The sequence below is a fragment of the Pipistrellus hanaki genome, assembly GCF_964339955.1.
Source record: "Pipistrellus hanaki genome assembly, chromosome: 20".
Classification (NCBI taxonomy): Eukaryota; Metazoa; Chordata; class Mammalia; order Chiroptera; family Vespertilionidae; genus Pipistrellus; species Pipistrellus hanaki.
Window position 1 is genome coordinate 2905789 of NC_140522.1, and position 12923 is coordinate 2918711.

Genomic DNA, 12923 nt, shown 5'->3' on the forward strand with positions numbered 1-12923 from the left:
CCTCCCTCTGCCCGGGGGTGTCCGCCCGAGGAGGCCAGCCGCCCCGTGAAGCCCCCTCCGCCAGACCTGGAGCCGGAGACACAGCCCCGTCCACCTGGGCCTTGGCGTGTGTCCTTTTTATCCGAATTGATATCCGATCGAGCGCGCTGGTCGGGGAACCCTGGGGAGGAGGCGGGCGGGAGATGGACCGGGGGCCGCGGCACCCATTTTGTGCAATTTCGTGACGCGAACGGCCTCTGCAATAAGCCTCCTACTGCCTCCGGGTCCGAAAGGACTCCATGTGCGTCGGCTTGAAGGGAGGAGGGATGGCAGCGACGGATGGGGAACAGGAACCCAGAGGAGCGCCGACACCGGGCGGCTCAGCGGGTAGAGCGTCGGCCTGCAGACTCAAGGGTCCCAGGTTTGATTCCGGCCAAGGGCACGGACCTGGGCGGCGGGCACATCCCCGGTAGGGGGTGTGCACAGGAGGCAGCTGATGGATGTTTCTCTCCCGTCGACGTTTCTGGCTCTGTCCCTCTCCCTTCCTCTCTGTGTGAAAAAATCAATGAAATATATGAAAAAGGAAAAAGAACGGAGAGGATGAAAAGGGATCTAAGTGACCGCCGAGATCACCTTCTCCCCCAGCAGAGAGAGAGAGAGAGAGAGAGAGAGAGAGAGAGAGAGAGAGAGAGAGAGGAGAGGGAGAGACGCCGTGTCTCTCTGGATCTGTGGCTGACGTTAAAAATAACCCACGCGGGGCAGCCGGAGCGGAGCAGCCGTGGCCGGCCCGCGGGAACGCACGGAGCATCCATTATCCCGACGGTCGTCGGTCGCTGGGGCGTCACTCCATGTTCTCTCGGCGTGTCCTCTCGCCTCTGTGTTTGGCGTAATTCACGGGTTGTTTTTTTTTTTTCTTTCTTGTGTGTTTCGGAGACTGTGGCTGTGAAAGCGTGGTGGTGGGCGAGCTGAGGGAGGCATTGGGTGGCACAAAGGAATGGGCTGCTCAGAGCTCCCCTCCCCTCTCCACCCTCCCCCGCTTCAGGCTCCCATTCCGAAGGGAACCAGGTGGCTTGGTCACCACCTCCCTCTGTCTGAATACTATGCTGACGGCTTTATTTTATTTTATTTTTTTAAAATATATTTTATCGCCGGGACCGGTTTGGCTCAATGGATAGAGCGTCGGCTTGGGGACTGAAGGGACCCGGGTTCGATTCCGGTCAAGGGCATGTACCTTGGTTGCGGGCACATCCCCAGTAGGGGGTGTGCAAGAGGCAGCTGATCGATGACTCTCTCATCGATGTTTCTTACTCTCTATCTCTCTCCCTTCCTCTCTGTACAAAATCAATAAAATATATTTAAAATTCTCTTTAAAAAAAACAACAAACAAACAAAAAAATAAAATATATTTTATCGGTTTTTTTTACAGAGAGGAAGGGAGAAGGATAGAGAGCTAGAAACATCGATGAGAGAGAAATATCGATCAGCTGCCTCCTGCACGGCCCCCACTGGGGATGTGCCCGCAACCAAGGCACATGCCCTTGACCCAGGAATCGAACCCGGAAGGGTCCTTCAGTCCGCAGGCTCTATCCATTGAGCCACACTGGTTTCAGCCAGTTTTTTTTTTTTTTACACTTACTTTCACATCAGCCCATTCCCCCCAATGCTTGTGGAGGGGGTGCCTCCTGGGTCACTGTCTCGCTTAGTACTAGTATTTCTAGTGGTTCTTAAGCATTTAGAGGGAGGGCCCTGCCTGCGGTAAGGACAACAGAAATCCACCAGGGGGCAGACCAAGCCAGTGTTTTGCTCATTTTTTTTTTTATGATTTCAGGGAGGAAGGAAAAAGACATGGGGACAGACTGTCTCATATAAAGGTTTCTCTTAGGACGGATTCCTTGTCCCCTACGTATATGTATTGATCATTTAAAAATATATATTTTTTTATTGATTTCAGAGAGGAAGGGAGAGGGAGAGAGAGAGAGAGAGGAAGAAAAAGGTCTGTGGTGAGAGAGGATCATGGATCGGCTGCCTCCTGCACGCCCCACGCTGGGGACGGAGCCCGAAACCCGGGTATCTATATACCCTGACCGGGAATCGAACTGTTCATAGATCGATGTACATCCACTGAGCCGTGCCCCTGTTTTATCATTTATTTATTTGCTTATTTATTTATTTTTTAAATATATTTTATTGATTTTTTTTTACACAGAGAGGAAGAGAGAGGGGTAGAGCGTTAGAAACATCGATGAGAGAGAATCATCCATCAGTTGCCTCTTGCACGCCCCCCACTGGGGATGTGCCCGCCACCAAGGTCCATGCCCTTGGCCGGAATCGAACCCGGGACCCTTCCGTCAGCAGGCCGTGTCTTTCATCGCTCGCTCGGGATGGAGGTGCTTTTCCTAGAGGCACGCCCGCCATCCCTTCCTGAAAACCAGGAGTCCCGGGAGAGGCGCCCTGTCCTGAACCTCGTCCAAGCACAGAGCCGAGAACTCCGAGGGCGGGCGGCCTCGGGGCCGTCCCACCGGCCGCCTGCGTCTCCGAGGGCGGCCGCCCGCCAGCTCGCAGGCCCTGGCTTCCTGCCGCCCCAGCTGCGAGGCGGCGTCACCGGGCCCCGCCACCCTGAGGGTATATTTAGGCGCTTCCACTTACCGGTCCCGGAATAGCCATCGGCTTTTTGTATCTCGGTCATCTTCTTTTTCTTTTTAAATATTTTTATTGATTGCAGAGGGGAAGGAAGAGAGAGAAACATCCCTGATGAGAGAGAACCATGGACCGGCTGCCCCCTGCACGCCCCCGACTGGGGATCGAGCCCGCCACCCGGGCCTGTGCCCTTGACCGGGAATCGAACCGTGACCTCCTGTTTCTAGGTGGATGCTTAACCACTGAGCCACACCGGCCGGGCTCCATTGGGTATCTAATTGGCTCCAAGGACATTTGAGTTAACCTGGTGGTCGGCGAACTCGTCGGTCCACAGAGCCAGACATCAACAGGACAACGATTGACGTTTCTTGGGAGAGACACATTTTTTTTTCTAAATATATTTAATTGATTTTTTTTACAGAGAGAAAGGAAGAGGGATAGAGAGCCAGAAACATCAATGAGAGAGACACATCCACCAGCCGACTCCCCCCCCCACACACACACCCACTGGGGATGTGCCCGCAACGAATGCACATGCCCCTGACCGGAATCGAACCCCGGACCCTTCCGTCTGCAGGCCGACACTCTATCCACTGGGCCACACCGGCTTCGGCGAGAGCCACATTTTTTTTAAACGTAAACTTCTTCCAAACAGACTCGCCCAGGCCGTGGTGTTTTTGTGGAAGAGCCGCTCGCCTGTGGCTCTCGAGCCGCGGTTTGCCGACCAGGGAAACCCCTTTGAATTTCCTCCCTCCCATCTCATTAGGAGCCGAACGCAGCCCCGGGTGGGGCCCTGGGAATTGTGTTCAGTCCTGGGAAGGCGGACGGAGCCCCTCCAGGGCCATCCTCCCTGCCCCCCTGTGCTGAGGTCGCTCCTCGTCCCGAATTAGAAGTCCCCTCTGTCCGCTGCGCAGGCGATGCCGGCAGGTGCAGTGAGCGTCAAGGTCAAAGCCGGATCGATGAGCTCCCTGCGTTTCCCGGAACGCGGGCTCGGTGCGAGGCTGGGCCACGGCCTGGCCCCCGCGTGGGCCGTCTCCCGTGGACGGCGTGTGCCCTGCGTGGCGGGCTCATTTCTGTGGCTTCGCAGCAGGTGGGCTGGCTGGCGGGGGGGCCGCGCCGACCGGAGAGGGCCCGGTTCAGGCCGGAGCGAGGAGGGAGGCAGAGCTCCCGGGGAGGGGGGGGTGGAATGGTGTCACTGGGTGTCTGTGGGGCCAGTTCTTCCTGCCCTGGTGCCTTCAGTCCTTCACTCATTCATTCATTCATTCATTCACTCATGCGTTTGTTTGTGCAGCGGTGCTTACCGAGCAAGGTCCCTGCCTCACCGCATGTTCAGCCTAGCAGGAAGCTGAAGCAGGTGTGCAAACAGCCCAGGGCAGGCAGAGGGGGTACAGGTCACCCCAGGGCAGGCAGAGGGGAGGTGTGTGCAAATAACCCAGGGCAGCCCTAGCTGGTGTGGCTCAGTGGATAGAGCGTCAGCCTGCGGACTGAAGGGTCCCAGGTTCGATTCCGGCCAAGGGCATACGCCTGGGTTGCGGGCTTCATCCCCAGGAAGGGGGCGGGGGGTGCGTGCAGGAGGCAGCCCATCCATGATTCTCATCCCTGATGTTTCTCTCTCCCCCTCTCCCTTCCTCTCTAAAATCAATAAAATATATATATTTTTTAAAAACCCAAAAACATGCCAAAACCGGTGTGGCTCAGTGGATAGAGCGTCAGCCTGCAGACTGAAGGGTCCCAGGTTCGATTCCGGTCAAGGGCATGGACCTCAGTGGCGGGCACATCCCCAATAGGGGGGGTGCAGGAGGCAGCTGGTCAATGCTTCTGTCTCATCGATGTTTCTGGCTCTCTCTCCCTCTCTCTTCCTCTCTGTAAAGAATCAATAAAATATATATTTAAATAAAAACCAAAAACAAATAACCCAGGGCAGGCAGAGGGGGTACAGGTCACCCCAGCAGGCAGACAGGTGCGCAAGAACTAGGGGATCTTGGGACAAGTTCCCGGTGAGAGGTGTAGGACATGGCAGCTACCACTAGAGGGCAGTGCAGAGACCCTTTAAACCCTCCCTTGGATATTCTAGCCTGAGACAACCCCAGCCCCGGGTTTCTGGGGGGCCATTCTGTCCATCCCAGCTGTTCTCGGGGGCACGTAGACACGGGAGCCCCACCAGAGGCGCTTCTGAGAACCACTCCTGCCGGAGACCTGGGGGTGTGCCGGCGGAAACAGCCGGCAGGTGCCACGCCAGGGGAGACCCCGTGGCTCTGAGGCCACCCTCCGCCGCGTCCCCTTAGGGTGCTGAGGATGACGTCATGCCGTCCATGCCCACGTGGACCCAGGGAGCCGGGCAGCGTGGGAGGGAATCGGGGTCCGGGGAGGGACATCCCCCACAGCAAAACCCGCCTTCGGCCGAAGCCGGTGTGGCTCAGTGGATAGAGCGCCGGCCTGCGGACCGAAGGGTCCCAGGTTCGATTCCGGTCAGGGGCATGTGCCTTGGTTGTGGGCACATCCCCAGGAGGGGCTGTACAGGAGGCAGCTGAGGGTTGTTTCTCTCTCATCGATGTTTCTAGCTCTCAATCTCTCTCCCTTCCTCTCTGTAATAAATCAATAAAATATATATATATATATATATTTAAAAAATAAAATAGCCGAAGCCGGTTTGGCTCAGTGGATAGAGCATCAGTCTGCGGACTGAAAGGTCCCAGGTTCGATTCCAGGCAAGGGCATGCATCTTGGTTGCGGGCACATCCCTGGTAGGGGGTGTGCAAGAGGCAGCTGGTCGATGTTTCTCTCTCATCGACGTTTCTAACTCTCTATCTCTCTCCCTTCCTCTCTGTATAAAAATCAATAAAATATATTTTTAAAATAATAAAATAAAATAAAACCCGCCTTTGTCCTCCACAGCACCTCCCGATCCCCGGTGGGGCCCCGGGGCCGGAGCAGGTGGCTGGGCGGGCACGAATGAGACGCCCACAGGCCCTCGGAGCTTGGGGGCCACAGGGACCCCGTGCACCCCAGCTGCAGGGACCGTGGCGGGCGCCGTGGATGGCGCCTCTGAGGACGTACTGTAGGGTTCCTCGGCCAGTGACGCCGCAATCGGTCTGCCGTTGCTTTTTGTAACATTTAAATATGTCTTTATTGATGTCAGAGAGGAAGGGAGAGGGATAAAGAGAGAGGAACATCGCCGAAACCCGTGTGGCTCAGCGGATAGAGCGTCAGCCTACAGACTGACTGAAAGGTCCCGGGTTCGATTCCGGCCAAGGGCATGTGCCTTGGTGGCGGGCACGTCCCCGGCGGGGGGTGTGCAGGAGGCAGCTGGTCGATGATTCTCTCTCATCGATGTTTCTAACTCTCTGTCCCTCTCCCTTCCTCTCTGTAAAAAAAAAAAAAAAAAAAAAAAAAAATCAAAATATATGTGGAAAAAAGGGAAACAAGAAAAGCTAAGGTCCCCGCAGAAGTTAATGCGAGTCCTGGGGAGGAAAAGCCTTCTTTTTGCCGGCTCTTCCCCTAAACCAGCCGGCCCTCTGGACTTGGTGCAGAGAGATGCTGCCCTCTCCACCCAAACCTGTGGAGCGCGGAGGTCAAGTTCACGGAGACCGGGAGTCCCCTCCCGCGCGCTGGTGGCCGGCGCTGGGCCCCCCTCCCCGGACACCCCCACCTCCCACCCCAAAGCTGCAGCCAGGCCCCCGGGCGGCCGAGCTCAGCGGGGTGGGCGGGGCAGGTGCGCAGGGGGTGGGGGTGGGGGGCGCGCCCTTGGCCGTGACGTTGGAGTTCTCGGCGGCCGGGCTGCGGGCGGCGGGAGGCGGCACCGGAGCCGGGAGCCGGGAGCCGGCCGGCGGCGGGGCCTGCGGGGTGGAGGCCGCCGGGGTGGGGGGCCCCGGAGGGGGCGCTCGGCCGGCCCCGGGATGTAGGCGGCCGCGGCTCCCGCAGGCGCAGGGCTCACCATGAAGAAGCACTCGGCCCGGGTGGCCCCGCTCAGCGCCTGCAACAGCCCGGTGCTGACGCTCACCAAAGTGGAAGGTAGGGGGGCGCAGGGAGGGGGCGCGGGTCTGCACCCCAGGGGGTCCCCCCTCTTCTCTCCCCGCCGCAGGCCTGGGGGGCTGCCAGCTCCCGGGGGCGGGGGGGGGGGGACATCCCGCAGTGCAGCCGCCTGCAGAGGCGGAGGCGGCACCTGCCAGCTCCGGGCGCCCCAGCCGCAGCGCGGGCCACAGGCGGCTCAGCGGTGCAGGGCCCCCCGCCTCGGGCACATCTGGGGCGCAGCAGCAGCGGGGGCCTGGGCTCCTCCCGGCCCGGCCTGGGCACTCGCTGGGCAGGAGGGGCTGGCCTGGACACTGGCCCGTGGCCCCCACGCTCACTCACTTGGGGTCCCTGGTCCCCGTTTGGAGCATCTGCTACCCCCGTCCCCCCTGCAGAGCCAGGGGCTGCTCAGCCTGAGCTGTGACCTGTGACCTGTGCGGTGACACCCCCCTACCCCCCAGGCCCAGCGGCCGGGGACAAGCGGGGGTGGGGGGGTGGGGGGGGTGGAGCAGGGACCAGGAGAGCGAGCCTAGCTCAGAGCCAGCAGCCACCTGCCTGAGTGCAGGGAGGAGCTCAGGTGTGGAGGGAGGAGGGAGCACAGAGATACCCCCCTCTCTCCCCTCTCAACCCTCACTCCACCCCCCAGGAGGCAGAGGTGGGATCAGAGTGCTGGCCGGGCTTGGCGGGAGCTGGGAAAAGCCAGTCTCTGAGTGGAGAGCAGAGCACAGACCCCATCAGGCCCGGCCGGTGTGGCTCAGGGGTTGGTTGAGCGTCGACAGAGGAACCAGGAGGTCACGGTTCGATTCCCGGCCAAGGGCACAGGCCGGGGTGGCGGGCTCCAGCCCCAGTGCGGGGCGGGCGTGCGGGAGGCAGCTGGTCCATGATGGATGTTTCTCTCCCCCTCTTTGAAATCAATAAAAATATTTTTTCTTTAAAAAACAAAGAAAGAAAGAAAGAAAGCAGACCCCTCCGTGAAGGTCCTGGGACCCTGAGCCAGCACCCCGGGCGTGGGAGCCGTGTGCAGAGTGGCCCACGCCGGCCTCAGCACCTGCCCACGCGGCTCTCCTGCGAGAGAGAGAGAGCGCGCTCACCTGTTGCCAGGAGGCTGGAGGCAGGGAGAGCTGGCCGGGGGCTGGCCCTGGGCCGTGGCTGCCCGTGGCATCGGCCTGTGTGCGCCCATTCTACAGATGGGAACGGCGAGGCCCAGGAGGGAGGCGTGGCTGCCCTTGAAGCCGGATTGGTGCCCGGGGCTGGCGGGTCAGAGCATGGTTTTGCAGGACCTCAGGACGACGGTTAGGGGGTTGCTTTTTTTTTTTTTTTTTTTCTCTCTCTCTCCTCTCCTCTCGTTGTTTTGGCTCCGTTCGGCTCCAGGTGTGTCGGTTGAAGCTGTTTGCCTCTCTCGTGCCTGTTGACTCATCTTGTCTGGCCTCGGAGGCTGCTGCTTGCGAGGGTCGGACTTCTCCTCCGCCTCCTGCTCCCGCTCCCTCCCCCTGCACGTGGCCATCAGGATTTAATGTTGTCCATTCATCTCCCCCTCCCCCTCCTCCCACCATCTCTCTCTCTCTCTCTCACCTGACAAAATGCATGTTTGAATTTCTTTTTTTTTTTTAAGTATTTTATTGATTTTTCACAGAGAGGAAGGGAGAGGGATAGAGAGTTAGAAACATCGATGAGAAAGAATCATTGATCAGCTGCCTCCTGCACACCCCCCCACCAGGGATGTGCCTGCAACCAAGGTCCATGCCCTTGGCCGGAATCGAACCTGGGACCCCCCCCAGTCCACAGGCTGATGCTCCAGCCACTGAGCCAAACTGGCCTTGGCTGCATGTTTGAATTTCTACGAGCCTGTGTATGTGTGTGTGCGTGTGTGTGTGTCTGTGTTTGTGTGCACGTGTCTGTGTGTGTGTGAGTGTGTGCGCACAGGCAGAGGCACACATGTACAGGTGGGGCTTGGCATTGGAGCAGGGGAGAGCCAGCCACGGGAGACTCACCCTGCCCTCACCACCTCCTTGCCCGCTATGCCCCTGGCCCCGAAGGCCCCTGCCCGGCGGCAGCGGCGGCTCAGTGGTTGGAGCCGCAGCCTGTGCACCAGGAGGTCCCGGTTCGATCCCCGGGCCCGGCGGGGCCTTCTTGGAGCCGGTGTTTCCGTCCACGGAGGCCGGGGCCGCTCCCGGACACGGGAGAGGAGGTGGTGCAGGAGGGGCCGGGGAGGGAGGGAGGAGGGAGGGAGAGAGGGGTGGCGGCCTTGGGAAGCGGAGTGAGGCCCGGGCAGAGGCACAGGACGTGTGGGGACGCGGGAGGGAAGCCAAGGACGGCAGCCGGCCGCCTGCGCGGGGGCGGGCGTGGGAGAGCAGGAGTGTCACCCCGAGAAGCCTCTCTGGTGAGGAGGGTGTTCTCGGCGGGAGAGCTCGTGTGGCTGGGGGAGACGGGGAGGCGTGGAGACGGGGGAGGGGGGGAGAGGGGGGAGGGGGGGAGAGGGGGGAGGGGGGGAGGGGGGGAGAGGGGGGAGGGGGGAAGAGGGGGGAGGGGGGGAGACGGGGGAGGGGGGGAGAGGGGGGAGGGGGGGAGAGGGGGGAGGGGGGGAGGGGGGAGAGGGGGGAGGGGGGAAGAGGGGGGAGGGGGGAGGGGGGGAGAGGGGGGAGGGGGGGAGAGGGGGGAGGGGGGGAGAGGGGGGAGGGGGGGAGACGGGGGAGGGGGGGAGAGTGTGGAGAGGGGGGAGGGGGGGAGAGGGAGGGAGGCCAGCGGTCGGACTGGCATGTCAGTCCCTCTCCCCGTTCAGGAAAGGGGAGGGGGCCGGCCTCGCCTTGGCTCTCAGCAGAGACAGGGCCCCGGCTGGGAAGTCACCTTCCCGCAGAGCCCGAGGGCGAGGCCTGGACCACAGAGGAATGGGGCTGTGTGTGCCTGTGTGTGCCTGTGTGTGTGCCTGTGCCAGTGCGTGTGTGTGCGTGCCTGTGTGTGTGCCTGTGTGTGTGCCTGTGTGTGTGCCTGTGCCTGTGCCGATGCGTGTGTATGTGTGTGTGTGCCTGTGTGTGTGCCTGTGTGTGTGCCTGTGTGTGTGTGTGTGCGTCCGTGTGCCGGTGCGTGTGTGGGCACAGGCCACACCGTGGGTGAAGCCCAGAGCCACTGTGATAAGTGGGAGAAGCAGGTGCGAAGGTCTGCGGGGTCTGAGGACGCAGAGCAGCCGGACCCGCAGGGGCAGAGGCCAGGCCTGTGGTGGCGGGAGGCGGGGGCGGGCATGGGGCGTGGCTGCACCCGGGCAGGGGGCTCGCCGTGAGGGATGTTCGACGGCCGGGAGGGAGGCTGGCTTCGCTCTTCTGCTAATTTACTAAGAACCGTGAACTCGACTCTGCCAGCAAGGGAGGTTTTTAAAAATATAGTTTGATTGACTTCAGGGAGGAAGGGAGAGAGAGAGAGAGAGAGAGAGAGAGAGAGAGAGAGAGAGAAACATCCATGATGAGAGAGAATCACCGATCAGCTGCCTCCGGCACGCCCCTACCCTGGGGATCAAGCCCCCAACCCCTGCCTGTGCCCTGACCTGGAATCGAACCCTGACCTCCTGGTTCCTAGGTCAACGCTCAACCACTGAGCTATGCCGGTCTGGCAGACCGACGATCTTGAATCAAGGTTTTGCCTCATAGGTAGGGTTAGCACGGTCCAGAAAGCATGATCTGCAGCCTTCGGTTTGAGGCTGATAAACGCTACTTAAAGCTTTTCTAAGTTTAAAAAAAATTGAGAGCCGAAACCGGTGTGGCTCAGCGGTAGAGCGTCAGTCTGCGGACTGAAAGGTCCCAGGTTCGATTCCGGTCAAGGGCATGGACCTTGGTTGCGGGCGCATCCCCGGTAGGGGGTGTGCAAGAGGCAGCTGGTCGATGTTTCTCTCATCGACGTTTCTAGCTCTCTATCTCTCTCTCCCTTCCTCTCTGTACAAAATCAATAAAATATATATATTTTTAAAATAGAGAAAGTTTGACCCCGTGTATTCTGTACTCCCTGCCTGCACCCCGAGTGGGGATGGCCTCCTAGTGCTGTGGGCCCCGGGGCTGTGGGCCTGGTGCAGGGCCGCCGGGAAAGGCCAGCTGCTGGCTCCCGGGACTCCCCCTCTGCCCGTGGTCCCCCCCCAAACGGGAGGCTCAGCTCTGTTTGAGTTTCCGGCTGACCGAGGCGCACAGGGCCTGAATGAAAAGCAAACAGTGGAAAAGCACGCGGAGCCATCCGCCGGGCCTGGTCTGTGGGAAGGGGGCGCCCGGAGCCTGCCTGGGGCTGCAGGCCGGCGTCCAGGAGTCACACGTGCCCGGGTTCGAGGCCCTGGCCGTCCCCAGCGCCAGCCAAGGTTTCTAAGTACCGCTCCCCAGGGGAGGGAAGGCCGGCCATCGGCAGAGGGCCAGCGAGAGCACATAGAGAGATCAGAGGGCCCTGGCCGGTGTGGCTCAATGGATAGAGCACCAGCTTGGGGGACGGAAGGGTCCCAGGTTCGATTCCGGTCAAGGGGGGGGGGGTGTCAAGGTTCTGGAGATTAGGAACCCCAAAGAAAACATCTCTGTTTAAAAAAAAAAAAAAAAAAAAAAAAGAAATACATTTTTATTGATGTCAGAGAGGAAGGGAGAGGGAGGGAGAGAGAAACATCCATGATGGCAGAGAATCACGGATCGGCTGCCTCCTGCACGCCCCCACACTGGGGATCGAGCCTGCAACCCGGGCCTGTGCCCTGACCGGGAATCGAACCCTGACCTCCTGGTTCCTAGGTCGATGCTCAACCCCTGAGCCGCGTTCACGGGTCGGCCGGGTGATGGCATCTTCTATTAAGTGTTGGTCCAGCCTAAACCGGTGTGGCTCAGTGGATAGAGCGTTGGCCTGCGGACTGAAAGGTCCCGGGTTCGATTCCGGTCAAGGGCATGTACATCCCCAGTGGAGGGGTGGGGAGGCGTGCAAGAGGCAGCTGATCGATGTCTCTCTCTCATCGCTGTTTCTAGCTCTCTATCTCTCTCTCATTGATGTTTCTAGCTCTCTATCCCTCTCTCTTCCTCTCTGTTAAAAAAAAAATCAATAAAATATATTTTTAAAAAAATAAGTGTCGGTTCAGGATGCTGCCAAAGCTCCTCCCCTGTCCTCCTGGGTGGCTGGCCGTGACCTGGGTCTGTTTTGCTTCAAAAAAGCTGCCGCAGCACACCCTGCCCCAGCCCTGCCCAGGGTGTCCGGCCGTGGCCGTGGCCGTGGCCGTGGCCGTGGCCGTGGCCGTGGCCGGGGCCGTGGCCGTGGCCGTGGCCGTGGCCGGGTGCCCGCTCCGGGCCCGGGGAGGATGTGAGGCCCCTCTAACCCGCGTGCCTTCTCTCCGCAGGGGAGGAGCGCCCCCGGGACAGCCCGGCCCCCGCGGAGGCCCCGGCGGGGGCGGCGGGCCCGGAGGCGGGGCGCGGGGGCCGCCCTGCTGCCGCTGCTCGGGGCCGCGGCTGCGCAAGCTGGGCTGGGGGCTGGCGGTGGCGCTGGGCGTGTGCGCCTCCTGGGCCGGCGCCACGCAGCTGGCCAAGTGCACCTTCCGCACCTTCGACGCGCCCTTCACGCTCGCCTGGTTCGCCTCCTCCTGGAACTGCCTCTTCTTCCCGCTCTACTACGCCGGCCTGGCCTGCCGGGCGCCCGAGCGGCCCGCCCTGCGGCAGCGCTACAGGTGGGTCTCCCTCCGGGGCCCGGGGGCTGGGGCAGGGCTGGGACGGCCCTCACACGTCAGGGTTCCCCGTGTCTTCGTGGGCCGGACCGAACTCCCTCCCCTCAGCCCCCCTCTGCGTGGTGATCCTCCGCCTCCAGCCCCTTCCCCGCCCGGGCCTGGAGGGGCAGGTGGCATTTTCTAAATCGGCCTAGAGCAGCCGAAACCTGGGGTGGCTCAGTGGATAGAGCGGCGGGCGGCCTGCAGACGGAAGGGTCCCAGGTTCGATTCCGGTCAAGGGCCCGTGCCTGGGTGGCGGGCACATCCCCAGGTGGGGGCGGTGTGCAGGAGGCAGCGGGTGGATGTTTCTCTCTCATCCGTGTTTCTAGCCCTCTATTTCTCTCCCTTTGTCCTGGTAAAAAAAAAATCAATAAAGTATATTTTTTTAAAAAAAGTCAGATGGGCCAGAAGAAGGCTCACTGGGTGACAGTCTGTGCGAACCCATTCTGGGTCATCCGGGGCCTTTTGTGAAGGAGGATGAGGGTCACGGCCTTCTCCTCCTCCTCCCCTCGGCTGCCGCCCGCGTTCAGCAGAGCAGGCGCCAGGTGCTGTCCGTGCTCGGTGTTAACCCTCGGGAGCAGCTGGGCATCCGTCCTCGCTCTCC

At 60.8% G+C, this 12923-nt stretch overlaps 1 protein-coding gene across 1 annotated transcript in view; it reads left to right on the plus strand.

Moving 5' to 3' along the window:
* The window catches only part of SLC35F3 (solute carrier family 35 member F3), a 35849-nt gene that overhangs the window by 10385 nt on the left and 12541 nt on the right, over positions 1–12923 (plus strand). Inside the window, 2 exon segments of the mRNA XM_084868737.1 lie at positions 11960–12040; positions 12043–12283. Coding sequence (XP_084724863.1) covers positions 11960–12040; positions 12043–12283 — 322 coding nt within the window.